Here is a 23,536-nt window from a genome sequence, read left to right on the forward strand (position 1 = left end):
TGCATCTCCCTCTCCAAAAGCCCGCAGACCTGACTGGCCAATCCTGGTTGAATCAGCAGCTCCATGCAGGTTTGGGGAAGAAGGCACAGTAGGTGATTTCCTGGGTCTCTCCAGGGTGGCAATTTGGGAGCTGGCCTCAGGAAGAGGCCAGGATGGAGGTTCAGAGGTTCAGGAGGGAGAGTGGGAACCGGAGGAACAGGCCCCCTTCTCCCCACATCCTTCCCAGGGGAGAAGGGGTGGTCTGGGCTGGAGCAGGGAGAGCGGGCCTGGCAGGCTGCAAAGGACAGCACTGAGGTTAGGGCCTTGTCTGACTTCTCACATGACCCCAGGCAATTCATGGAACCTGCTTTTCTGGAAAAGCAGAATAATCACTCCTACCTGGTTTACTCTCCAGGAGATTTATGGGAGGAACAGATGAGAGGGTCCTAGCAAGGACTCCGAAAGTGTCACAGCAGGATTGTGTCTAGATGTCTGTGCTTATGCCTTGGTCCAGGTACCGTGTGTCCCCCTCTCTGGCGAGCAGGCCTGGCAGGCCAGGTGCTCGCACCCTATACTGATGCATCATCAAGGCCTCTCATGGCCACCTTAGAAGTCGTAACAGAGACTCCCAAGAGTACATCCCCACCAGGAAGCAGGCTAGAGAAGATGGGGGCAGAGGAAAGTCATCTTTGCACCTGGTTGAACAGAAGCAGTCCAAAACACAGTCCAAAATAAAAACCCTAAGTTTTATTTGCTGAACATAATGTAAAACATGAAAGTATCTCTTCCGCCATCACTAGAAATCCAGGTGGCAGCTGGAGAGATGACTGGTCCTTGGCTCTGGTGAGGGCTCAAGGAAAACAAAATCCCTGTGCAAGCCCTGGCCCTTCCTCTGAGTGCCCCCAGAACGCCCGCAGGCCGCAGCAGGCAGCCGGAGGTGGCAGAAAGCTAGCTCTGCCTGGGGAAGGCGCCTCTCAGCTTCTTTGGGAAGCTGATGGGAAGCCAGAGGTCAAAGCGTTGGAGGCCTGGCTTAAAGCCACCAGTCGGGCCAAGATGAAACATCTGCTCAAGTCTCCCCAGGCACCTGGCTCGGGGTGAGTGGGAGGAAGGAATGGAGAAAACTGATGCTAAACCACAAATTAGCACCCTGGGCCTTGGCCCTGAGATGGCCTCCACTGGCATAGGAGGGGGTGAGACTAAAAATAAATAAATAAAAGCGACACAGCTTCAAGGAGGGAGCATGACAGGCCCGCGGAAGCACCTTTTGTCAGGCCTGAGCAGAGATGAGACAGGGCATGATGGCTTATAAAACCCTCGTCTGGGGGGCCAATGGCATCCAAATGCAGACAGCCCAAGGGGGTGTATGGGAGGGGCTGTTTGTTGGTGTGACTACTGTGGGGGTTCTGGCTAAGTATGGGTGGGCTCACCAGATGACCCCCATTTTTTGTTTTGTTTTGCTTTTTTGCATAACCACCACAGACCTAGAACTAGGAAGTCCAGGCTGCCCTCTACTGGTGATTTCTGGGAAAGACCATAACGCAGTGGTACCCGACCTGCAACCTAAAGGGGCCAAAAGAGAACCAGCTCCCGGTGAGCACTCGGAGCAGCTGCGCCTCCTCCGGCCAGGCCCCTCAGTGGAGGGCTGGCAGCATCCCCAGCGATCTGAGTGGGTTCTTCCATCTCTGTCTGGCTGCAGAGGGGGCCAGGGCAATGAGGGCCTCTGGTGCTCACTTCAAAGGCATCAAGAAGAATTTGTTCCCAGACTTGCAGCGGATCTGCTCGGCATATGCACGCAGCAGCATTTCGGAGTCTTCAAACTCATCCACGATTCCCTTAAAAGCGGGAGCCAGGAGAGGACAGTCGCGTTAAAGGGAATCAGGGACCCAGACGGCACTGGGAACAAAGCCAGACTACCAAAATCCTTCAGAGGTTAGGCTACCTTGTCTAATCAGCTCTGCTATTCTGTGAGGTCAGTGCTATCATTCCACCTTGGCAGACAAGGAAGTGGATGCTTGGAGTCCTGGATCACAGAATCCGATAAAACCAGGCTTGGGACCTGGGTCTGCTGGAGCTGGAGCCCAGAGCTCCTTGCTGCCTCCAGCGTGATCTGGCCCAGAGCAGATGTGGCTACCTGATAATGGCCCAGGGGCTGTCTCCTGCCTGCATGTGTTTGGTTTGGCTCAAACAGTATTTTCTTAAAAAAATACATACTGGTGGCCAACATTTGAAAATAGGAGGATTACACATACAAAACAAAAATCTAGGTTTCTGGCTTCTCTTGAAAAACAAGTGCTTGCAACACAAGGTACACATTCCTGCATGGCAACTCCCCACCGTCTCCTGCCCTAGAGGTGAGTATCAGCTCCTCTGAGCGCGCTGATGGGAAAGTGAAAGTTACCCCCTACTTATCACAAGATGAGAAAGGCTGTGAGGGTGGATGTTCTGGACACCTGGCACGTTTCACTCATTTCCAACCCCTGCCAGGCCCCTGTGAGCACCCGAGCCTTTGACCTCTGAGCGAGGGGCTGCGACTTGAAGGGAGGTCGGCAGCATCCTCTCTGATCAGTGTTCTCGGGCAGGGCTTCTCCAGTTTTTAACGTGCACACAAATCCCCAGACATCTTGTTAACTTCTGACTCTTTGGGTCTGGGTTGGGGTGAGAGAGTGAGTGTCGCTAATAAGCTCCCAGGTGGTGCTCCGTCGCTGGTCTGAGACTGCGCTCAGGGGAGCAGGGTGAGGTGTGGGTCTCTTCGGCCAGGCCAGTTATCTCCCAGGGATTCAGGTTTGCGGGCCTAACCCTCAGGGCTTGTCAGCCCCCTTCCCACCCCCCACCTTCTACGGCATCACTTCCAGATGCGAGAGCACCTGCCCGGCTCTCACACCAGGAATTCACCTGTAGTTCCTGCAGGCACGGCCCTTCCAGCTGGAGACGCGCGTCACCCACGCACCAGGCCAGGCTGATGTGGAAGGAGGGGTCCTGCAGAGGAACCACAGGGAGGCAGACGTCACAGCAGCTCCGTGACAGAGTTGTCCTGGTATCCCTGCTGGATCTCTGACCTGATCCACGGAGACCAGATCCTTGGTGTTGATCCCAAGTGCCTCCACGGACAGATACAATAGCCCTGGGCTGGTCCTTGCGGCGGACTGAATTGTGTCCCCTCCCCGTCCCAGTTCATATATCAAAGTCTTAACCCCCAAGGTGATGGTATTTGGAGAAGAGGCCCTTGGGAGATAACTGGGTTTAGCTGAGGTTATGAAGGTGGAGCCCTTGTGAGGGGGCTGGTGTCCACATAAGCGACGGCAGATGGCTGCTGCCTTTCTCTTTCCATCGAGTGAGGACACAAGGCGGGAAGATGGCCGTCGACAAGCCAAGAAAGGAGGCCTCACCAGAAACCGACCACGATGGCACCTTGGTTTCAGGCTTCTAGGCTCCAGGATTGTGAGAAAATAAAGTTCTGTTGTTTAAGTCATCCAGCCTCTCGTATTTGGCTATGGCAGCCTGAGCTAAGACAATCCCTGTTCTCAGAGGCTCTCCTTTACATGTCATAACATTGAGTCCTTACATCTGGGACGTGGAAGAGAACCCATGTCCCAGATTTAATGTTTTCTGACATAAAACATTTCAACAGATGACATACTTTTTAAGGTGAACAAAACCTGAAATATCTAAAGTTAGGATAAAACTGTAAATTATCTCCATTCAAATTCATACTTCTGTATCACAGCATGGTTTTAAAAGAATATATCAAGCAAAACCACTGGCCCTTTAAAGCCATAATATTTGACTTCGGCAGGTTCAAGTTCCCCTGGAGGGCATGGGGCAAGGCACAGGAAGGGATGTGAAGCCTCGACTCTACCTGCAGTGTTGATGCGACTAAAAAACACTAGGGAAAACTACTTCTTAAAAAATACAAAGATAAGCATGGATACATCAGAGTCGAAGGCATAGATCTCATTGAGCATACTGAAGAGATACCAGAAGATTTGTAAGAAATGCTGGACTTTGGCTGGGCAGTATCTGACCCCACATCAGACCCTCAACTCCCCAGGGGTGTGGGTCCTCTGAGGGCCAGCTGAATGGACGCTTCCCCTGGGAAAGTTCTGGAGGGCTCTATGGTTTGCCTCTAGCAAGGGTTTCTTTAAGGCTGGTTTTATTCCCATTAGAGATGGGTCGGTGGAGAGGAAAAAGGACACCACTGATTACCTGATAGAAAGTGCTGAGGTCAAACTCCTCCATGACCCTGTCTACCTCTGCAACCAGGTCCAGGAAGTGGGCATGCCCTGAGGTGACCTCGAGCCCTACAAAGGTCCTGGGGGGGAGACAGTGGTGGAGACAACGCAGGCGTGAGACAGACGCTGAGAACATAAACCATCCGTGAGGGGGGCAGAGGATGCGACAGAGGGAAGCCGGGAGGTCTGCGTCATGAACTCAGTTCACTGCCCTGCTCTCTGAGCTGGCTCTCCCATCCTCCCCTCTCTCCCTAGGGTCTAAGATCCCCCATAGGACCATCTTCATTCGCCACTGCCAAGTCTACAGACCCGATGCTTCTGTGCCCAGGCTCACCATCATTGCTCCCAGGTGGGTCTCTTTCTCCAGGGCTTCCCTCTCTGGCACTGACTCCCTCCCAGTAGCACACTCTCATCTTTATTCTTATTTATTTTTGGCCCCGCAGCACAGCATGGGGGATCTTAGTTCCCCACACTGGAGATCAAACCCGTGCCTCCTGCAGTGGAAGTTCAGAGTCTAAACCACTGGACCGCCAGGGAATTCTGAGCACTCTCTCATCCTTAAAACCCCTCCTTTGAAACTGCGTTCTCAGCCAGCCCCCAACCCATGCTCAGTCAGACTTGATGTTCAGATGCTCTGTCTCCCTCCTCTGTCTCTCCCGCCTCCCCTGTCTCTCCCGCCCCGCCGTCTTCAGCCAGTTCCCATCAAAGCTGCTGCCCACCTCCGGGGTACTGCACTTGATGGACACTTCTCCAGCCTCACCTTGGCCTCTCAGCAGGGTCTGACACAGCTGGTTCCTCCCTCCCTGAAACCCTTTTTTCCCCTCTTGGCTCCAAGAGACCACCCACTACACAGTCCTGGTGTGACCCTGCCTCTGGCCTCCAGTTCAGTCTCCTCTGCCGCCCTCTCTTCTTTCCAGCCTCTAAATGGTCAGGGGTTGCAGAGCCCAGCCCTCAGGCCTTGGATCTGCTCCGTGTGCCCCTGGCCCCCACCCCAGCCCTGCTTTCAGTACCACACAGCCCGATGGCTCCCACATTTCCATCTCTGGCTGGCACCTCTCCTGTCTGCCTCTTCCACCTGGGGGTACCCGGGCGCATCATCAGTGGCAACATTTACTGGGAACAAAGCAAAACTGATTTTCCTCCCATTGGCGTTTCCCATCTTGGGAAATGAGGCCATTTATTTACCCAACTGTTCAAACCCCAAGTCCAGGCATCTACTTTGGTTCTTCCCCTTACTGTGCATAGATCGGACTCACTGCTGATTCTGGTTGATTCTACCTGCACTGTATCAGGGATGCATCTGCTTCTTGGCCCTTGCACTGCCATCACTGTCAGTCAGGACACCCTTGGCGCCTCACCTGGACGGTGACACCTGTCTCCTCTCTCTCTCCCTGCATCCAACCTCCTTTACATCTTGTCTCCATGTGGAAGCCACAGACACGATTGGACCAGATTGACGTTTACAAACATAGGTCAGATCACGTCTCTGAGCAGATCCCTCCAGTAGCTTCCGTGACCCTGAAAACTCCTGACCTTGACCTTGAAGGCCCGGCAGGAGCTAACCCAGCCTGACTCATCTCCCCCTCTCCCACTTGCTCCCTGGGTTCCACTTCACTGGCCTCCTCAAACATGCCAGGCTCCTTCCTCCTCAGACTACCTCCTCGGCTGTGTCCTCTGCTTGGAGGCTCTCTCAGCAGCATTTCCCAAGGCTCATTACTTCTCATCCTTAGGTCGCTGGCAAATGCCAGCTCCCTAGTGCCGTCCTTGGCTGCATGATCCAGACTCATATCACACAGTAGTTTCTAAGAGTCTCATTTCCTTGTTTATTGTTTATCTCCCCCTGCAGAACGTGAGACCCCAAAGAGCAAGGACTGCGCTGACCTTTTCATTGCTGATCTGCGGTGTACAGCAAGTCCCTGGCACCAGGACGTGCTGAACCAGTTTTGCAGAATGAAGGAATGAGCCATCCTCTCAGAGGTGCTGAGAGCAGAAGGCAACTCAGTGAGGGGATCTGGCAAGGAGGTTTGCTTTGAAGCCTTGTTAATAACAATTTCTTTTGTTCATCTCATCCTTGAATGCTTTTATAAAACTCGTTTGGTTCATCTGAGCCTCACAACTGCCCTCTGATAGATGTGTCAGGGCACGCCTGTGACAGCTTGGAAATGGCAGGTCACAGAGGTTGAAGGTATGAGCTCAACGTTAAATTGGAGACAGAGCTGGGCAGGCACCCAGGGGTTTTTTTTGAGTCTCAGGCTTTTCCCACTAAACCAAGATGTTATTCTCTACCTCTGCTCCTCCTTTCATGCTCCTGGAGTTATTGTTCTTAATGAAAGGTTCAGATTTGGGGACAACTGCCTTGGTAGTCATAGAGCTGGTTAAAGCACAAACAAACCAAAAAAGGAGACAGACAAGGCCCCCTCAAGTCTTTACTGCAAAGAATCCTCTTCTGGGAACAACTGGAGGCAGAGCAAGGAGACCCACCTGGTTTTCTCTTGATTGGTGTAAATCTTTACCTGGTCGGCGGTAAAGCAAAATCTGAAATTAAGAAAAAGAACCACATCTCAGGAAGAATGATATGAAAAAATTTTTTAGAGAGAACAGTTTATATTAAAAAAACATCACTTTGAAACTATAGTTAAGTTAATTCATTTCATATGTAGTATTGTCGTCCTATCATGGGTGGTAAAATCAACCCTAAAATATAAGAGCTGGGCAAGACCTTAAATAATCACCGAGTCCAGGTAACCCATAGCTTCATTCAGATGCTAGCAAAAATTTTACTTTATTAAGAATAGTTGATTTCGATAAGCAATTCGAGACTATCTCAGCTTTACTGATGGGAACTGAAAAAGACACTATCAGGTTGGTGCTAACAGATGACTTAAGGGACAATTTTTTCCTTGCAGGTTAAAAAGAAAAAGAGAATTCTGACCCCAGCTAAGCAACAACAGGGGGGTTCCCACATAGTTCAGATGGTAAAGAAGCTGCCTGCAATGCAGGAAACCTGGGTTTGATTCCTGGGTCGTGGAAGATCCCCTGGAGAAGGGATAGGCTACCCACTCCAGTATTCTTGGGCTTCCCTGGTTGCTTAGATGGTAAAGAATCTGCCTGCAATGCGGGAGACCCGGCTTTGATTCCTGGGTTGGGAAGATCCCCTGGAGAAAGGAATGGCAACCCACTCCAATATTCTTGCCTGGAAAATTCCATGAACAGAGGAGCCTAGCAGGCTACAGTCCAAGGGGTCGCAAAGAGTCGACCACAACTGAGCGACTAACACTTTTCATTTACTTTATTCTATAACAGAACCCACGCTATCTGTTCTGAATCAGCAGACACATATGGTGCTGTTTCTCCCGTAGCCAGGATTCACAGGGCCAGGAATCAAGGGGTGGAAATGGGAGTGGAACCACTAATATGAGTGATCCATTAGCAAAATGTTTACTTTCTATTCCCACAACTTCATGCTCTGGTAGCCCAGAGGTCTTAGTTCCAGAGGGAGGAATGCTTCCCGCAGGAGACATAGTGCTTCCATTGAACTGGAAGTTGAGACTTGCCACCTTGGTGGTCCAGTGGCTAAGATTCCGCACTCCCAATGCAGGGGCCTGGGTTTGACCCCTGGTTGGGGAACTAGATCCCACCTGTTGCAACTAAGACAGGGTACAGCCAAATAAATGATATTAAAAAAAAAAAAAAAGACTTGCCACCTTGGACTCCTGTACCTTTGAATCAACAGAGTTCCAATGTTGGCTGGGGTCCTTGATCCTGACCACCAAGGGGAAACTGGACTAGAACTCCATGATGGAAATAAGGCAGAGGATGTCTGGGATACAGGAGATCTGCTATTAGATCTTTTAGTATTAACCATGCCTACTGACTTCAGGCCAGTGGAAAATTACACCAACCAACCCAGGCAGGACTAGTAATGGCACAGACCCTTCAGGAATAAAGGTTTAGGTCACTACTCCAGGTAAAGAACCAAACCACCTGAGGTACTTGCTGAAGGCAAAGGGAATAGAGAGCTAAGTAGCGGAAGGTAGCTGTAAATATCAGCTGCAATCATGTGACCAGTTACAGAAATGAGGACTATAATCATCATGAGAATCTCCTTATTTTATGACTACATCTATGAGTATAAATACATGACACCTCAGGGACACTGTGAGTTTGGATCTAGAACACTGCAATAAAGTGAGTCACAATTTTTTGGGTTCTCAGTGCATATAAAAGTTATCTTTATACTACACTGCAGTCAACTAAGCATGCAAAGGCATTATATCTAAAGAAACAATCTACATACTTTATTTTTAAAATACTTTATTACTCAAACTTGCTAACCATCATTTGAGCTTTCAGTGAGTCATAATCTTTGCTGGGGGAGGGTCTTGCCTGAGTGTAGATGGCTGCTGACTGGTCAAGGTAGTGGTTGCTCAAGACTAGGGTGGTGATGGTAATTTCTTAGAATAAGACAATAAGGCAAATGATGAAGTTTGCTCCATCAACTGACTTTTCCTTCCACAAACAATTACTCTGTAGCATGCAATGCAATGCTGTTTAATGGCATTTTACCCACAGGAGAGCTTCTTTCAAAATTGGAGTCAGTCCTGTCACACCCTGCCACTGCTTTATCAACTAAGTTTATGTAATATTCTAAATCCTTTGTCGTCATTTCAACTATCTTCATGGCATCTTCACCAGGAGTAGATTCCATCTCAAGAAGCCACGTTCTCTGCTCAGCCATAAGAAGCAACTCCTCAGCCATTAAAGTTTTATCATGAGATGGCAGCAACTCACTCCCATCGTGAGGCTCCACTTCTAGTTCTAGCTGTCTTGCTTCTTCCATCACATCTGCAGTTACTTCCTCCACTGAAGTCTTGCACCCTTCAAAGTCACCCAGGAGGACTGGAACCAACTTCTTCCAAACTCCCGTGTATGTTGGTATTTTGACCTTTTCCCATGAATCACAAATGTTCTTAACGGCACCTAGAATGGTGAATCCTTTCCAGAGGTTTTCAACTGACTTTGCCCAGATCCATCAGCGGAATTATTACCCATGGCGGCTATAACATAAATGAAACCTATTTCTTAACTAAGACTTGAAGGTTGAAATTTAGCCCTTGATCCATGGACTGCAGAATGGATGTTGTGTTAGCAACATAGAAACGACACTGACCTCATTGTCCATCTCCATCAGAACTCTTGGGTCTCCAAGTGCACTGTCACTGAGCACTAATATTTTAATAGGAACCTTTTTTCTGAGCTGGATGTCTCAACGGTAGACTTGAAATATTCAGTAAACCAGCTAGGTTGTCAACAGATGTGCTGTCATCTAGGCTTTGTTGTTACATTAATAGAGCATTAGCAGAGTAGATTTAGCATAATTCTTAAGGGCCTGAGGATTTTTTAAATAGCAAATGAGCAGAGGATTAAACTTAAAATCACCAGCTGTATTAGCCCCTAACAAGAGAGTCAGCCTGTTCTTTGAAGCTGTGAAGCTAGGCACTGACACCCCCTCTCAGGCTATGAAAATCCTAGCTGGCATCTTCTTGCAATAGAAGGCTGTTTTATCCACACTGAAAAATCTGTTGCTTGGTGTGGCCACCTTTATTAATGATCCTAGCTAGATCTTCTGGGTAATTTGTGACAGCATCTACATCAGCACTTGCAGCTTCATCTCACACTTTCATGTTATGGAGATGGCTTCTTCCCTTAAACCTCATGAACCGACCTCTGGCAGCTTCAAACTTTTTCTCCTGCAGCTTCCTCCCTTCTCTCAGCCTTCACAGAATTGAAGAGTTAGGGCCTTGCTCTGAATCAGGCTTTGGCTGAAGGGAATGCTGTGGCCGGTTTCATCATCTGTCCAGACCACTAAAACTTTCTCCAGGCTCTTTCGCTTTATCATTCCTGCATTCGCTGGAGGAGCACTTTTGATTTCCTTCAAGAACTTTCCCTTTTCAGTCACAACTTGGCTAACAGGGACAAGAGGCCTAGCTTCCAGTCTCCTTCCACTTTTGACATGCCTTCCTCACTAGGCTTAATCATTTTTGGCTTTTGAGTTAAAGTGAGACACATGTGATCCTTCCTTTCACTTGAACACTTAAGAGGCTACTGTAGGGTTATTAATTTCAATACTGTTGTATCTCAGGGAATAGGGAGGCCCAAGGGGAGGGAGAGAGACATGGGGGAATGGCTGGTTGGTGGAGCAGTCAGAACATTCACATTTATCAATTGTTTGCCCTCTTATATGGGTGTAGCTCCTGGCACCCCAAAACAATTACAATAGTAACGTCAAATATCACTATGACAAGTATAAGGATAATGAGAAAGTTTGAAATATTGCAAGAATTACCAAAATATGACAGACACAAGAGCAAATGTTGGAACATGATGCTTACAGACTTGCTCAATGCAGGGTTGCCACAAACCTTCAGTTTGTTAAAAAAATGCCGTATCGGTGAAACATAATAAAACAAGATTTGCCTATACATATATTAAGCAAATATCTTTGTTTTCTTCTCTTACTCCCTTATCACATAATATAAGATGTAATTACTTTATTTTAGTATTTAAGTGTTGTTAATTGGTATTCAAGTTATGGGCTTCCTAGGTGGCTCAGTGGTAAAAGAATCCACCTGCCAATGCAGGAGACACGGGTTTGATCCCTGGGTTGGGAAGATCCCCTTGAGGAGGAAATGGCAACCCATTCCAGTATTCTTGCCTAGGCAAAGCCATGGACAGAGGAGCCTGGTGGGCTACAGTCCATGGGGTCACAAAGAGTTGGACACAACTGAGCACGCATGCACACATTCAAGTTAGGGGTGACTAGAAGAGTAAAAACATTGCTCAAGAACCTTACCCCCTCTTCTGAGAAAGGATTAGTGCATTTTCAGAAGCACAATGGACGTTGTATCATGTTAGGCAGAGTTATGGCCTTGTTGTAGTCTTAATTTAGAGATTAAGTATGGTTTAAGAAGATGCATGTAAGTGTCAAGTTGAGAAGGGGTGGACTGGTGATGGTTAATTTTGTGTTAACCTGACGGATCTAAGGGATGCCCAGATAGTTGGTAAACCATTATCTTGGGGTTTGTCTGTGAGGGTGCTTCTGGAAAGATTAGCATTTGAACCGATGAACTGAGTAAAGCAAATGGCCTTCCTCAACGGGTGGGTGTTATCCAACGTGCTGAGGGCCTGAATGGAACAGAAAGGCAGAGGAAGGACAAACTCTCCTTCCCTGCATGAGTTGAGACATCCATCTTCTCCTACTCTCTAACATCAGCACTCCTGGTTTTTAGGCTTTCAGGACTTACACCATCAGTCCCCCGATTTTTAGGACTTTGGAATCAAACTGAATTACACAACCAGCTCTCCTAGTTCTCTCCTTGCAGATGGCAGATAGTGGACTTCTTGGCCTCCATAACTACATAAGCCAATACCTGTAATAAGTCTCTTCTTATCTGTATACATCTTACGGGTTCTGTTTCATACAACAAAGTCACACGGGATGATGTGTACAGGGCACAGCTCTGGGAGATACTCAGTGCGCTAACCTTTAGGTTTGGCCTGCTTGCTGGGGAAACACCACCCCACAGGTCCATCCACATGGGAACTTGGGACGGGAAGAGGAGCCCTGGAGGGGAGGGAGAGGAGAGGCAGACAGAAGCATGGGACACTCACCTCTGGAAGGAGGCCACGCGGTCTTTCAGAGCCTGCACAAAGGGGAGGATCCAGTGGTGGCGCAGAACCACGCTCTGGGACAGGCTGAGGTGGAAGGCTTCCATCCTCACCAGCCGGGGGACGTATGTCTGCGCGTGGCACAGCAGTGCATCAAGCAGGTCCAGGAACTCCTCCCCGGCTTCATCTGGAGGGGAAGAGTGGAGAGGGTGGGCCATTCTCTTAGCAGCATGGCCACATGATGGCCAGGAGCAGAGAAAGGCTTTTGTTACTCTAGGTTTAAGGAGAAAGTTACTTTGAGAGCAGTCTACATCTTGCTGTTTAGTTGCTAAGTCATGTCCAACTCTTTTCGACCCCATGGACTGTAGTCTGCCAGGCTCCTCTGTCCATGGAATTTTCCAGGCAAGACTACTGGAGTGGGTTGCCATTTCCTTCTCCAGGGGATCTTCCCGACCCAGGGATCCAACCTGCATCTCCTGCACTGGCAGGTGGATTCTTTATCATTGAGCCACCTGGGAAGCCCAGCCAATGTCTATGTATTCTAATCATATTTTAATATGTATTTATGGTTATAGAATATACATATAGCTTGCTCCTTGGAAGAAAAGTTATGACCAACCTAGACAGCATATTAAAAGGCAGAGACATTACTTTGCCAACAAAGGTCCGTCTAGTCAAAGCTATGGTTTTTCCAGTAGTCATGTATGGATGTGAGAGTTGGACTATAAAGAAAGCTAAGCACCGAAGAATTGATGCTTTTGAACTGTGGTGTTGGAGAAGACTCTTGAGAGTCCCTTGGGCTGCAAGGAGATCCAACCAGTCCATCCTAAAGGAAATCAGACCTGAATATTCATTGGAAGGACTGATGCTGAAGCTGAAACTCCAATACTTAGGCCATCTGATGCAAAGAACTGACTCATTTGAAAAGACCCTGATGCTGGGAAGGATTGAAGGCAGGAGGAGAAGTGGACGACAGAGGATGAGATGGTTGGATGGCATCACTGACTCAATGGACATGAGTAAACTCTGGGAGTTGGCAATGGACAGGGACGGCGTTCTGCAGTCCATGGGGTTGCAAAGAGTAACTGAACTGAGCAACTGAACTGAACTGATACATATATATATACATGTGCTCTTTGAAAAGAATTTGAGTAAAAAGAGAAATATGTGACAGAGAAAGTAGGGGTCCTCGAAGTCCTCCATCTAAAGCAGGGGTCTCCAAACTACTGTGATCCCACAGGCCATTAGTCAAACAAACTTGCACACATACCTACAGTCAATGTGCATTTATTCATAAATTACAAACATGCGCTCCACTGCAAAATTATGTTATAAAATGTACATTCTGAAGAACAGAAACTTAAAAAGATGAGATAAAGAGAAATACATTAAAAAGTCTTAATGCTTTTCTTTCCAAGAGGTCATCTTGATCTCTCCCTCAGGGCACATATCCCATTTTCAAGACCACTACTCTAGACACAAAGACTGTCAAACATGATGCTTATTTCCCCAGCTTTTCTCAGTGCTGTGCCAATGTATATATTTTATTTGTTCAAAAAGATGAGGGCATGCCATTTCTTCCCCAAACTTTCTCCATATAATACTACATGTTGGACAGCCTTCCTCTCATTACAGAAGGCAAGCTCATGACTACAGCTCCACAGTAAGCTGTCTTTAGATTAGAAAAAGTGCATTTCTTTAATCAGACATTTATTAGACATCTAGAATCTTCCTGACAGACATGCAGAATGTTCCTAATTGTTTATAAAGACAAAGAACACAAGAAGGACACCGCTGTATGTTCACAGATCTTTTTTTTAAACCAAATATATGAATAGAGCTCCAAGGTTAATAATCTGCTCACATCTGATGAGTTACTCAATTTGCCCAAATGCCCTGTGGAACGAAAGTGCCACAACTGAGTAACTTTCAGTTTAGGACTTCCCTAGTGGCTCAGATGGTAAAGCGTCTGCCTACAACGCGGGAGACCTGGGTTTGATCCCTGGGTCGGGAAGATCCCCTGCTGAAGGAAATGGCAACCCATCCAGTACTCTTGCTTGGAAAATCCCATGGACGGAGGAGCCTGGTAGGCTACAGTCCACAGGGTCGCAAAGGACGTGGCTGAACAACTTCACTTCACTTCACTTCATTTCCTGTGGAATAGGGAGTATAGAGAATCATTCCCATTCTGTGGATGGGGAAATGGAGGTTCTAAGAATTTACCTGATCTAACACAAAGTAGATTATCTCATTTAATCTTCATAGAAGTCCTAGAGGTATTTTACTGTCCCCATATAGATATTACCACTGTCCCCATTTTAGAGATGAGGAAACTAGGGCTCTGAGAAGTCCAGCAACTTAACTAAGAGACACCCAGAGTAGTGGGTAATGGAGTGAGGTCAGACTCTGAAGCCTGGGCTTTTTCTGCCTGCCACTCACTCATTAGGGCTAGGGTGGGGTAGGACTTGAAGCCAGCACACCTATAGCCCTCTTAGAAACAAAGTACCAGCTACAGTTACACTCTGCGATGGCCTTGACACTCTGCCCTAGACCCTCCCTTGGTCACATCCCCACGAGCAGGGAGAACAGTATACACAGGGTTAATAAAAAAAATATTTCAGGCAATGAATTCAAAACTAAAATCAAGTGTAATAGAAAAATTCCCTAGTTCTTGAAACTTGTCCTCTCTCTGTTGAATTGATCTTTCTCACTACCAGTGTCAGAGGTTGAGGTTTCTGGCTTTCTCCTGGTTGGGGCCAGCTTCTTCCCATAAGAGGCACCTTATCGGTGTCAGCCACGTGTCTCTCAGGCATTACTCACAAGGTACGTAGACGTGGGTGGCCCAGTTTCCACGCTCGTGGGGAAATGTGCGCACCCGGCCCCCATGTTTTGCACTATCATCCATAGGCCCCTCCTCAGTGCTGGGGAACATGTGCAGCACACTGTCGGGTACTGGCAACCTCTGGCTGGGAAGGGGGCTCTGGCCCCTGCAAGAGGAAAGAAGAAAATAAGCCCAGTTAGCTTCCTACATTCTCTATGTCTGTACATATAGGAAAGTTGTAACCCTTCGTACAGGGTGACTCTGCATGTCTATTTCTCACCAGGTGCCATACGCAGCTTCTAGATAACCACAAAGCTCTTTCCCCAACACCCTTTCATTGGTGTCTCCCAACAAAGTTATGGTTTTTCCAGTAGTCATGTACAGATGTGAGAGTTGGATGTTAAAGAAGGCTGAGTGCCGAAGAATTGATGCTTTCAAACTGTGGTGGAGAAGACTCTTGAAAGTCCCCTGGATTGCAAGGAGATCAAACCATCAATCCTAAAGGAAATCAACCCTGAATATTCATTGGAAGGACTAATGCTGAAGCTAAAGTTCCAACACTACGGCCACCTGATGTGAAGAGCTGATTCATTGGAAAAGACCCTGATGCTGGGAAAGATTGAGGGTGGGAGGTGAAGGGGATGACAGAGGATGAATTGGTTGGATGGCATCACCGACTCAATGGACATGAGTTTGAGCAAGCTTGGGGAGAGGGTGAAGGACAGGGAAGCCTGGAGTGCTGCAGTCCATGGGTTGCAAAGCACTGGATACAACTGAGTGAACAACTCCTGGAAGCAGACTTTCAAAGGAACGTGGTCCCCATGGGAAACAAAGGAGCAGGTGGCAATATGTGGAGGCCTAACTGCACAGGCCTGAACCAGAGTGACACTCCCTAGCTCTGTGGTCTTAGGCAAGTCATATGCTCTTTGTGGACCTCCGTTTCCTCATCTATAAAGTGAGATGAACCGAAGTGCTGCTTGAAAAGCACTCAGCAGGTACCAGGCCTGGCAATTAAGAACCGAAGCTCCTCCACAAAGTAGGAAACTTCCTACTTTGCTCACTGCTGAGTCCCCAGTTCCCAGCCTGATGCAGAGTACTCCTTGAATATTTATTAGATTAAAGAAAACACTTTCCAAATGAGGAAACAGACCTAGGGTGGTAGAGTGGTGCGTACCAGGAGACAGAGTGGGCCGGCGCCCGAGGCTGGACCCAAACCCACCCCGTTTCCTGCCACCTAACCTTGACCCAGCCAGGTGCGGGCACATCGGGGCTCTGTCTGGATCCTCCTCCACCCCCGCCCCACCCCGTGTCCCTTTCCCGGACCCTCCTCAATCACCCTTTCCCAGAAAGACTTCCTCGCTCCTCACCGACTGCGGCCTTCAGCTCCTGGCCGAACCCGGGCCCCGGTCTCGGCCTCATCCTCGGAGCCGCTGCTGCTGTAGCCCACGAGGGGCGCCGCACTCATGAGGCACCCCGCCCCGCCCCACCTTCACGACCGCACAGAGGGTCGGCAAGCAATCTCACCGCACCCGGAATTCCTCTGTGCCGGAAGTGCTCTCCCGGGGGCGGGGCACAAATTAGCACCGCCTCGGGGCGGGGTGCGGGGGCGGGGCCCGGCAGGACAGGAGCAAAGATTGTACCCACCCAGACCACGCTGCAGGCCCGCTCGCCTTGCTTTGACTGCTCCCTTGGAGCCTCCTGGCACGGCCATCCTCCGTGTGCCCATTTCAGAGATCGCTCTGGGTCCTGACCTCTCTGTCCGCTGCTCAGTCTGCAGCAGCTCGGGACCTCCCGGCAGCCGATGGTCCCTGGGTCAGAGGTCAGAGCACTAGACCCAGCGGAGATCCTTGCTCTAGCCGTCCGGACGGGGGTCAGAGGTCCCGGGGCCCCTTCCTCAAGCCCCGCCCAAAGTCCGAGCTCCGAGGGGCCCCCTCCCCTAAGAGCGAGCTGAACAGTCAGAGGCGGGTCCGTTCCAGAAGATCAGAGGGTCTAGGAGGGCTCTCCTCTCTGGTTCAGGGGTCGGGCCGTGGGCCGGGCCCTGGGAGCTCGCTCCCGTAAGGCCGAGTAGGGTGGTCGGAAGCAGAGCGCCCTTCCTGGGTCAGCTGCGACGTGCCGGCCGAGCGACCGGAGAGCCACCCAGCGCGTCCGGCTGTCCGACCCGGCCCGGCCGCGGGGTCCCCGGCAGGGGGCGGCCTCGCTCCGTGCTGCCCGCTCCTCCTGCAGCCGCCGCCGCCCGGGCTGCCGCTCCTCCCCCGGCCCCGCCTCCCTGGCCCCCGCGCCGCCCGCCTGTCCGCCGGTCTCTGCAAGGCCATCGTTCCGTCCGCCCGCCCTCCCAGCGCTCCTCCGCCCCGGCCCCGCTATCCTGGCCGCGCACGTCGCTTCCTCGGTTCCGGCCGCCGCTAGCCCGTTCCCCGCCCCCGGGCCGGCAGCCGCCGCTACGCGAGGCCGGGGATTGGCAGCGCGCGTAGGCCGCGCTGCCGCGGATGGAGTCGGAATAAAGGGGCGGCTGAGAGAGCAGCCAGTCGCCACTCGCCCCGCGCCTGACCCCGCGGGCGGCCCGGAGCAGGTGAGCGGCGGGGCGCCCGGGGCCGCGTCTGGGGGCCACTCCCGCGCCCGCCGCACCCCTTCCCCAGCCGGCCCGGCAGTCCCCCCCCAACCCCACCTCCGGCCCGACCCGGCGGCCTCCTGAGCTCTTGGGCGGCCCAGGCCGACCTCGACACGCAGCTACCTCCCGGGCCCGGCCTGCAGCCCTGGGGCCTTTCTCCGGCCCACTCGCCCGCGGGTCCAGCGCCGGGGCCGCAGCGTCCTGGCCATTTCCCGGCGAGGGCTGACAGGAGGCAGCCCAGCTGGGCTGGCGGGCAGTGCCGGCGGGGAGGTGATCGGCTTTCATTCGGTTTCCCAAGCAAGAGGAAGGGCTGGGGTGGGGCGCAGGTGGGGGCCTCCCCTTGCCTCCCTAACCCTAGTCTTTCATCCTCTTTGCTGGGTGATCAGAGAGGCCTCCTGACCGCACCTTCCTGGAGGGGGGATCGGAATGGGCAGCAGACCTGGGGGACCGGGGCTGGGGACCCTGGGTCTGGCAGCCATTCATGCCAGGGGGGGAAAAAAAACAAACAGTTGGGTTGGCGCAGCCTGACCTAGACCTGGCTCAGAGTAGTCGTGCTTCCCTCTTTCCTGGGGAGGCTTCGGTACCTGCTGGCTCATGCAACCTGCTGCCTCCACTCAGAGCAGCGGCTTCTTCACTTCTTCCCTTCCCGGAAAGATGCTGAGGCTGACAGTTTTTAGCCTGACTCTTATGTTTCTTTGACAGAACAGTTAGAGGCCAGGCCAGCTTGTGAAGGCATCCCCTTCCTTCTCTTTTCATCGGGAGAAAACTTAGAAACTTTTCAATGTTAGAAGCAGAGGAGCTGGGAACCTGAAAGCGGGTTGCATCTGATTCTAAAAGTTCCTCCCTCTCGCTGTCATTACCTTATGCTGCCACAAAGTGGTGAGTTAGAGATTTGCCTGGGCTGGGTGGTCTTTACCTTCCATGGATTATCCAAAGTGTTACAGACTTGGAGCAAGGGAACAGGGTTGTCTCCGGAAAGGTGACAGGGATGGTTAGCATGCTACATCCCACATTGCAGAGGCAAACTCAAAATTGCTTACATTTCCTGCAGGCCTTAACACTATCAGATTAAGAAGATTTAAGGCTTTTTTTTTTTTTTTTGGTGCTCTTGGAGATGACTAGCCTGGGGAACTTCTGCCGAGTAGCCATCAAGGCTGTGTGGGTCTGTGGGTCTCATCCTCATTAGGCATTGGCTCAGGCCCCTGCAAAACCATCCCCCTTATTGTGTGAAGAGAGAACATGCACACAGTCAGGAGGGAGGACCTGGGGACAATTGAGAGAGGTATGGGCCAGCCCCTCACAGGAGAAGTTTTCTGAGATGGACCTCCATTCCATGCAGGTGTTTTAAATATTGATTGACTGAGGGGCCCTCAGATCTGGGAGATCTGGCCCTTTAGATCTACAGTCCGTTCTTATGAGCAGTTGTGTCCTGGGTTGAAATTCAGGGCAGCGACAGGTCTACAGGGAGGCCTCAACCAGAGCCTCTCTGCTCTTATCTATCTTCTGTATTAGGCTTCCAAATAAGAAGTGTTTTGCACACCATAAAAAAAAAGTTATGTTATTAAAATTCTTGTTTTGTGCACCAAGGCCCTCCCCGGTCAGTCTTTCCCTCCTTCTTTCCTGGGAGCATGAACAGAACTTGTGAGTTCTTTGTATTGTGGGCAGATCACCCCAGACTGTCACTTGTGAGACAGCTAATGGAAGCGGGTTGGCATTAAGCTGGGAGACTGGGATGCCTGGCCAAGGGATGGGGAACTGAGGATGGGTGGGCCTGGAGACAGCCATCATCCCCTTTACTGGAGGAGTTGTGCTGCCAGCAAGTGAAGATCTCCCAGCCCAGAGCCCCCTTCACTTCCCTAATGTGTTTTATGTCAATGTGGCCAGTGCAGGCAGATCAGGGAGAGGCCCCGGGAACAGCTGTGTGTCCCTGCCTCAAGCTCACAATTTCTTTCTTCTCTACAGAGCCTCTCTGCCACTCCTGGCACCTTGCCCGAAGACCCCCCCCCCGTCCTGTAGGCACAGCCTTGTAGTCTGTCTTGGTGAATGACTTGGACCACCTGACCAGTCCCGCTCCGTGCCTTGTCCGAGGTCCTCGCCCATCCCTGATCCTGGGCAGCTTCTCTCTCTGGTGTGGGTCACCTTAAGCAGGGAAACTGAAGCCATTACTCTCCAAACCCTGTTTCATCTTCCCAAGCATGTCGGAGAGCTGGCAGCAGCCCCCGCAGACGCAGCCGCAACAGCCTCAGCCCCCACAGCCACAGCACCATGCTGAACCCCCGCCGGCCCTGGCGGAGCACACGCTGCCCCCAGGCACAGCTGAGAACCCCCTGGGCTGCGCGGTCTATGGCATCCTCCTGCAGCCTGAGCCGGGCCTGCAGCCCCCGCAGCACGTGCCCCTGCAGGCCGCGGGGGAGCCGGGCCCCAAGTGTGGCGTGTGCGGTCACGACCTGGCGCACCTGTCCAGCCCACATGAGCACCAGTGCCTGGCGGGCCATGACCGCTCGTTCCAGTGCACGCAGTGTCTTAAAATCTTCCATCAGGCTACCGACCTGCTGGAGCACCAGTGCGTGCAGGCCGAGCAGAAACCTTTCGTCTGCGGCGTTTGCAAGATGGGCTTCTCGCTGCTCACGTCGCTGGCGCAGCACCACAGCGCCCACAGCGGCACCGGGGGCCTTGTGAAATGTTCCATCTGCGAGAAGACCTACAAGCCCGCCGAGGCGGCCGAGCCCGAGGCCACCGCCGCCCCCTCCCTGCCCCCGGCACCCCCGCCTCCGCCTGCCGTGGCCCCGGCGGAGTCGGCCGACAAGCCCTACAGCTGCCCCATCTGCCAGAAGCCCTTCAAGCACCTGTCGGAGCTCTCGCGGCACGAGCGCATCCACACGGGCGAGAAGCCCTACAAGTGCACGCTGTGCGACAAGAGCTTCAGCCAGTCGTCCCACCTGGTGCACCACAAGCGCACTCACAGCTCGGAGCGGCCGTACAAGTGCGCGGTGTGCGAGAAGACCTTCAAGCACCGCTCGCACCTGGTGCGCCACATGTACGCGCATTCGGGCGAGCACCACCTGTTCCGCTGCAACGTGTGTGAGCTGCACTTCAAGGAGTCGTCGGAGCTGCTGCAGCACCCATGCACGCCGAGCGGGGAGCGGCCCTTCCGCTGCGGCGAGTGCCAGAAGGCCTTCAAGCGGCCGTCGGACCTGCGGCAGCATGAGCGCACGCACAGTGCCGAGCGGCCCTTCAAGTGTGACCTGTGCCCCATGGGCTTCAAGCAACAGTACGCGCTCATGCGGCACCGGCGCACGCACAAGGCCGAGGAGCCCTTCAAGTGCGGCCTGTGTGAGAAGGGCTTCGGGCAGCCCAGCCACCTGCTCTACCACCAGCACGTGCACACCCTCGAGACCCTCTTCAAGTGCCCCGTGTGCCAGAAGGGCTTCGACCAGTCGGCCGAGCTGCTGCGGCACAAGTGCCTGCCGGGCGCGGCCGAGCGGCCCTTCAAGTGCCCGGTGTGCCACAAGGCCTACAAGCGGGCCTCGGCCCTGCAGAAGCACCAGCTGGCTCACTGCTCGGCGGCCGAGAAGCCCCTGCGCTGCACCCTGTGCGAGCGCCGCTTCTTCTCGTCCTCCGAGTTCGTGCAGCACCGCTGCGACCCGGCCCGCGAGAAGCCGCTCAAGTGCCCGGACTGCGACAAGCGCTTCAAGTACGCCTCCGACCTGCAGCGGCACCGGAGGGTGCACACGGGCGAGAAGCCCTACAAGTGCCCCAACTGCGACAAGGCCTTCAAGCAGCGCGAGCACCTCAACAAGCACCAGGGCGTGCACGCCCGCGAGCAGCAGTTCAAGTGCGTGTGGTGCGGCGAGCGCTTCCTGGACGTGGCCCTGCTGCAGGAGCACAGCGCGCAGCACAGCGCCGCGGCCGCCGCAGCCGAGGGCGCCTACCAGGTAGCCGCCTGCCTGCCCTGAGTCCCCGATGCGGCCCCTGCCCGGCCTCCTCGCGCCCGTCCCCGGACCTGGCCCTGGGCGTGAGGATGAAAGGGCACCCGGGCAGTTGAAGGGTGTGGGTGCCTGGCACCCCTGGTACCGGCCTGGAGGAGGTGGGGGTGGGGGGCAGATGGCCGTGGCTGGTCTTGACCCCGCAAACCTCTTTCCCCTTACAGGATTCGCTCTCTTGAGAGACCTCAGCCTCCCTTTTCTCAGTGGAACCAGGCTGGAAGTCGAACTGGCCTCTCTCCACCCCAAGGAGGGGGTGGTGCTAGCCCAACCTTCCCAAACCTTTCAGCCTCACTAGAGAAAGCAGATAGGTTAGGAAAGAGGAGGGTCATGGGAGGGCCAGGGCGCAGGGTGGCCCCCTTCAGGTTGCTGTTTGAGGGGGAAGGCTAACTCCAGGAGGGAGTCCTGGGGCCAGGAGGGCAACCTGTGAGCCCCAGGCCCCTCTGTCAACTTCAGCCAGGGGCAACGCACCCTCCAGGGTTCTGACAGGCGAGACACACAGGAGTGCTGCACACCTGTGAGCCAGGTCTGCTTGGAGAGCGATTGGCCCAGCCAGAAGGGAGGAGGCACAGTTCTTCCGTGACATGCTCAGCCGGGGACAGTGCTGTCCCCGGGGAAGGGAGGAAAGGCAGCCTTTGCACCGAGGGCTCATCCCAGCGTTTTGGAAGCACCCCTCCCACCTTTGCGGCAGAGTTCTAAGCGCAGGTGGGGAATTGTGCCCTCAGCCAGACAGAACTGCTGATGGGAAACAAGGGGATTGTTAAACCCCCTGGTGCCCAGGAGAAAGAAGGGCCAAGCCCTTCCTCTTCCTAGTGGATGGGAAGAAGTGTCACTCCCTCACTCGAATCAAATCGTGTGAACCAAAGCCTCAAGGGCGTGGCCCTAATCAGCTCACCCCAGCCCTGCCTCAGGGCCAAGACCATGCCTGGGTACCCGGGGTAGGGGAGCTGATAGGACCGTGGGAATGCCTCTGACTCCACAGTGCCCTCCCAGCCCCTGGGTCCCCTCCCCTATTCGGTCTGGCTGCTGGCCTGTACTCCAGGGGTCTTGTGCTGCCAAGATGCTCTGGACAACATCCAGCTATTTCCAATACCAGAGTGTTCTCCCTCAGGTCCTTTTAGGGTACCCCTAGGTCTCCGGCTACCCATAGGGCTCATGGAGCCTTGGGTGTCCCGGATAGGGAGTGGGCAGGGGAAGAAGGTTGTTAAGGAAACCAGCAGGTGGATGGAGTCAGCTGTTACCACTTGATGGCTGGGGCTCTTCTCAAGAAGGCCGGAAGACATTTACTGTCAAAATGATTCTTCTGAACCCAGCTCTGCCCCTGCCCTCTCCCTAACTCCCTCCCAGGTTGTGGGTCTTAAAAGGAGACTTTAATCAGTGCCCACCCCCAAATCCCAGAGGAGCAGGGAGACCTGCCTTGTCCCGCTGTCACCTTCAGAAGTCTGAAAAGCCCACGTCCACCTCCTCTGATTGGATTCCCTTCCTGTGCCCGCAGAGAGGGGCAGTCCTTCCCCTCGGTGCTGGCTTTAGTCACAATGCCTCAAAAGACATGGAACCCAGGCTGACAACAGTCCCAAGTGCTCATTTTCTTTTTTTTTTTTCATTTTGCTTTCTAAAAGCAGTTGTTATACTGTTCATAACATTGTATAGTTTAATTTCATGTCATTTTGGACCTTATCTAAAAATGTGAGGATTTGAGTTTTTAAAAAGAACGACTCCATTTTAGATAGCCCCTTTTGATGTTAATATATAGTGAGTCCAATGTATGCTTTAGAAGTAAAGACATTGACCTTCACAGACCAAAGCACAGCTTCTTCTGGTCATTCGTCCACAGAGGGATGTTGGGCCGTGGAGAGGAAGTGGTGTGCAGGCTAGGGGGGCCAGGTTGGGGACTGGGATCTAAGGCTGAGTTCCAGTCCTGAGTCTGGAACACTCTGGTCATGTGACTTTGGGCAAGCCATCAGTTGCCTCGTCTATAAAATAGGGAGGTTAACCCTTGCCTCGTTTGGTTCTTGTGAGAGTTAAGTGGGGTTGCATATGGAGCTTCCCCAGCGGGGAAGCTGTGACGATGCTGATGGTGCCAACACAGGACGCTTGCAACCCTCAGGCTGCACCCTCTTGACCTCTTTGGGATTTTACCACAGCCTCTGTAGAGGGAGCTGGACTGAGGGACCAGAAGCTCACGGGTGGTCAGAAGCTGGGGCCTGGGCCTGGTAAGCAGCAGAGCTTGCTTGGCTCCAGTGGAAAACCA

The 23,536-nt window shown here is 52.4% G+C and overlaps 2 protein-coding genes and 1 long non-coding RNA gene across 9 annotated transcripts in view; 2 read left to right on the plus strand and 1 right to left on the minus strand.

The window, feature by feature from the left end:
* Nucleotides 1-10,692, plus strand: part of LOC145514286 (uncharacterized) — a 25,721-nt gene extending 15,029 nt beyond the window's left edge. Inside the window, exons 3-5 of the long non-coding RNA XR_014060021.1 lie at nucleotides 4,464-4,557; nucleotides 6,055-6,230; nucleotides 8,781-10,692. This is a non-coding gene — a long non-coding RNA (uncharacterized LOC145514286). The remainder of the gene's footprint in view (nucleotides 1-4,463; nucleotides 4,558-6,054; nucleotides 6,231-8,780) is intronic.
* Nucleotides 705-17,578, minus strand: USB1 (U6 snRNA biogenesis phosphodiesterase 1). 3 transcript variants are annotated; one of them, XM_081511762.1, is made up of 7 exons: nucleotides 16,342-17,578; nucleotides 14,697-14,863; nucleotides 11,880-12,063; nucleotides 6,690-6,743; nucleotides 4,183-4,288; nucleotides 2,872-2,955; nucleotides 705-1,811 (listed from the first exon to the last, which is right to left on the minus strand). In XM_081511762.1, the coding sequence occupies exons 2-7, from the start codon at nucleotides 14,806-14,808 to the stop codon at nucleotides 1,707-1,709; spliced, it is 645 nt and encodes a 214-aa protein (XP_081367888.1). In that variant the 5' UTR covers nucleotides 14,809-14,863; nucleotides 16,342-17,578; the 3' UTR covers nucleotides 705-1,706. The 3 variants fall into 3 exon arrangements, with proteins under 3 accessions (XP_081367888.1, XP_081367886.1, XP_081367887.1); XM_081511760.1 differs by lacking the exon at nucleotides 16,342-17,578 and adding an exon at nucleotides 16,065-16,241; XM_081511761.1 differs by lacking the exons at nucleotides 6,690-6,743; nucleotides 16,342-17,578 and adding an exon at nucleotides 16,065-16,241.
* Nucleotides 16,513-23,089, plus strand: ZNF319 (zinc finger protein 319). Of its 5 annotated transcripts, XM_081511758.1 has the most exons (4): nucleotides 16,513-17,263; nucleotides 18,005-18,181; nucleotides 19,265-21,237; nucleotides 21,453-23,089. In XM_081511758.1, exons 3-4 carry the CDS (start codon nucleotides 19,498-19,500, stop codon nucleotides 21,465-21,467), a joined length of 1,755 nt encoding a protein of 584 aa, XP_081367884.1. In that variant the 5' UTR covers nucleotides 16,513-17,263; nucleotides 18,005-18,181; nucleotides 19,265-19,497; the 3' UTR covers nucleotides 21,468-23,089. The 5 variants fall into 5 exon arrangements, 4 of the variants coding, with proteins under 4 accessions (XP_081367884.1, XP_081367881.1, XP_081367885.1 ...); XM_081511755.1 differs by lacking the exon at nucleotides 21,453-23,089 and having other exon boundaries at nucleotides 16,655-17,263; nucleotides 19,265-21,344; XM_081511759.1 differs by lacking the exon at nucleotides 18,005-18,181 and having other exon boundaries at nucleotides 16,966-17,263.
* The last annotated feature ends 447 nt before the right edge of the window (nucleotides 23,090-23,536 follow it).

The sequence above is a fragment of the Giraffa tippelskirchi genome, chromosome 7, assembly GCF_054371585.1.
Source record: "Giraffa tippelskirchi isolate mGirTip1 chromosome 7, T2T-mGirTip1v1.2.pri, whole genome shotgun sequence".
NCBI lineage: Eukaryota > Metazoa > Chordata > Mammalia > Artiodactyla > Giraffidae > Giraffa > Giraffa tippelskirchi.

Coding starts and splice junctions, on each gene's coding strand:
- USB1 (XM_081511760.1), bottom strand. CDS start 16,162: ATGAGTGCGGCGCCCCTCGTGGGCTACAGCAGCAGCGGCTCCGAGGAT. Junction 14,864..16,064: donor GGAGCTGAAGGCCGCAGTCG/GTGAGGAGCGAG, acceptor TTCCTCTTGCAG/GGGCCAGAGCCCCCTTCCCA. Junction 1,812..2,871: donor CGTGCCTGCAGGAACTACAG/GTGAATTCCTGG, acceptor CCCGCTTTTAAG/GGAATCGTGGATGAGTTTGA.
- ZNF319 (XM_081511755.1), top strand. CDS start 19,498: ATGTCGGAGAGCTGGCAGCAGCCCCCGCAGACGCAGCCGCAACAGCCT.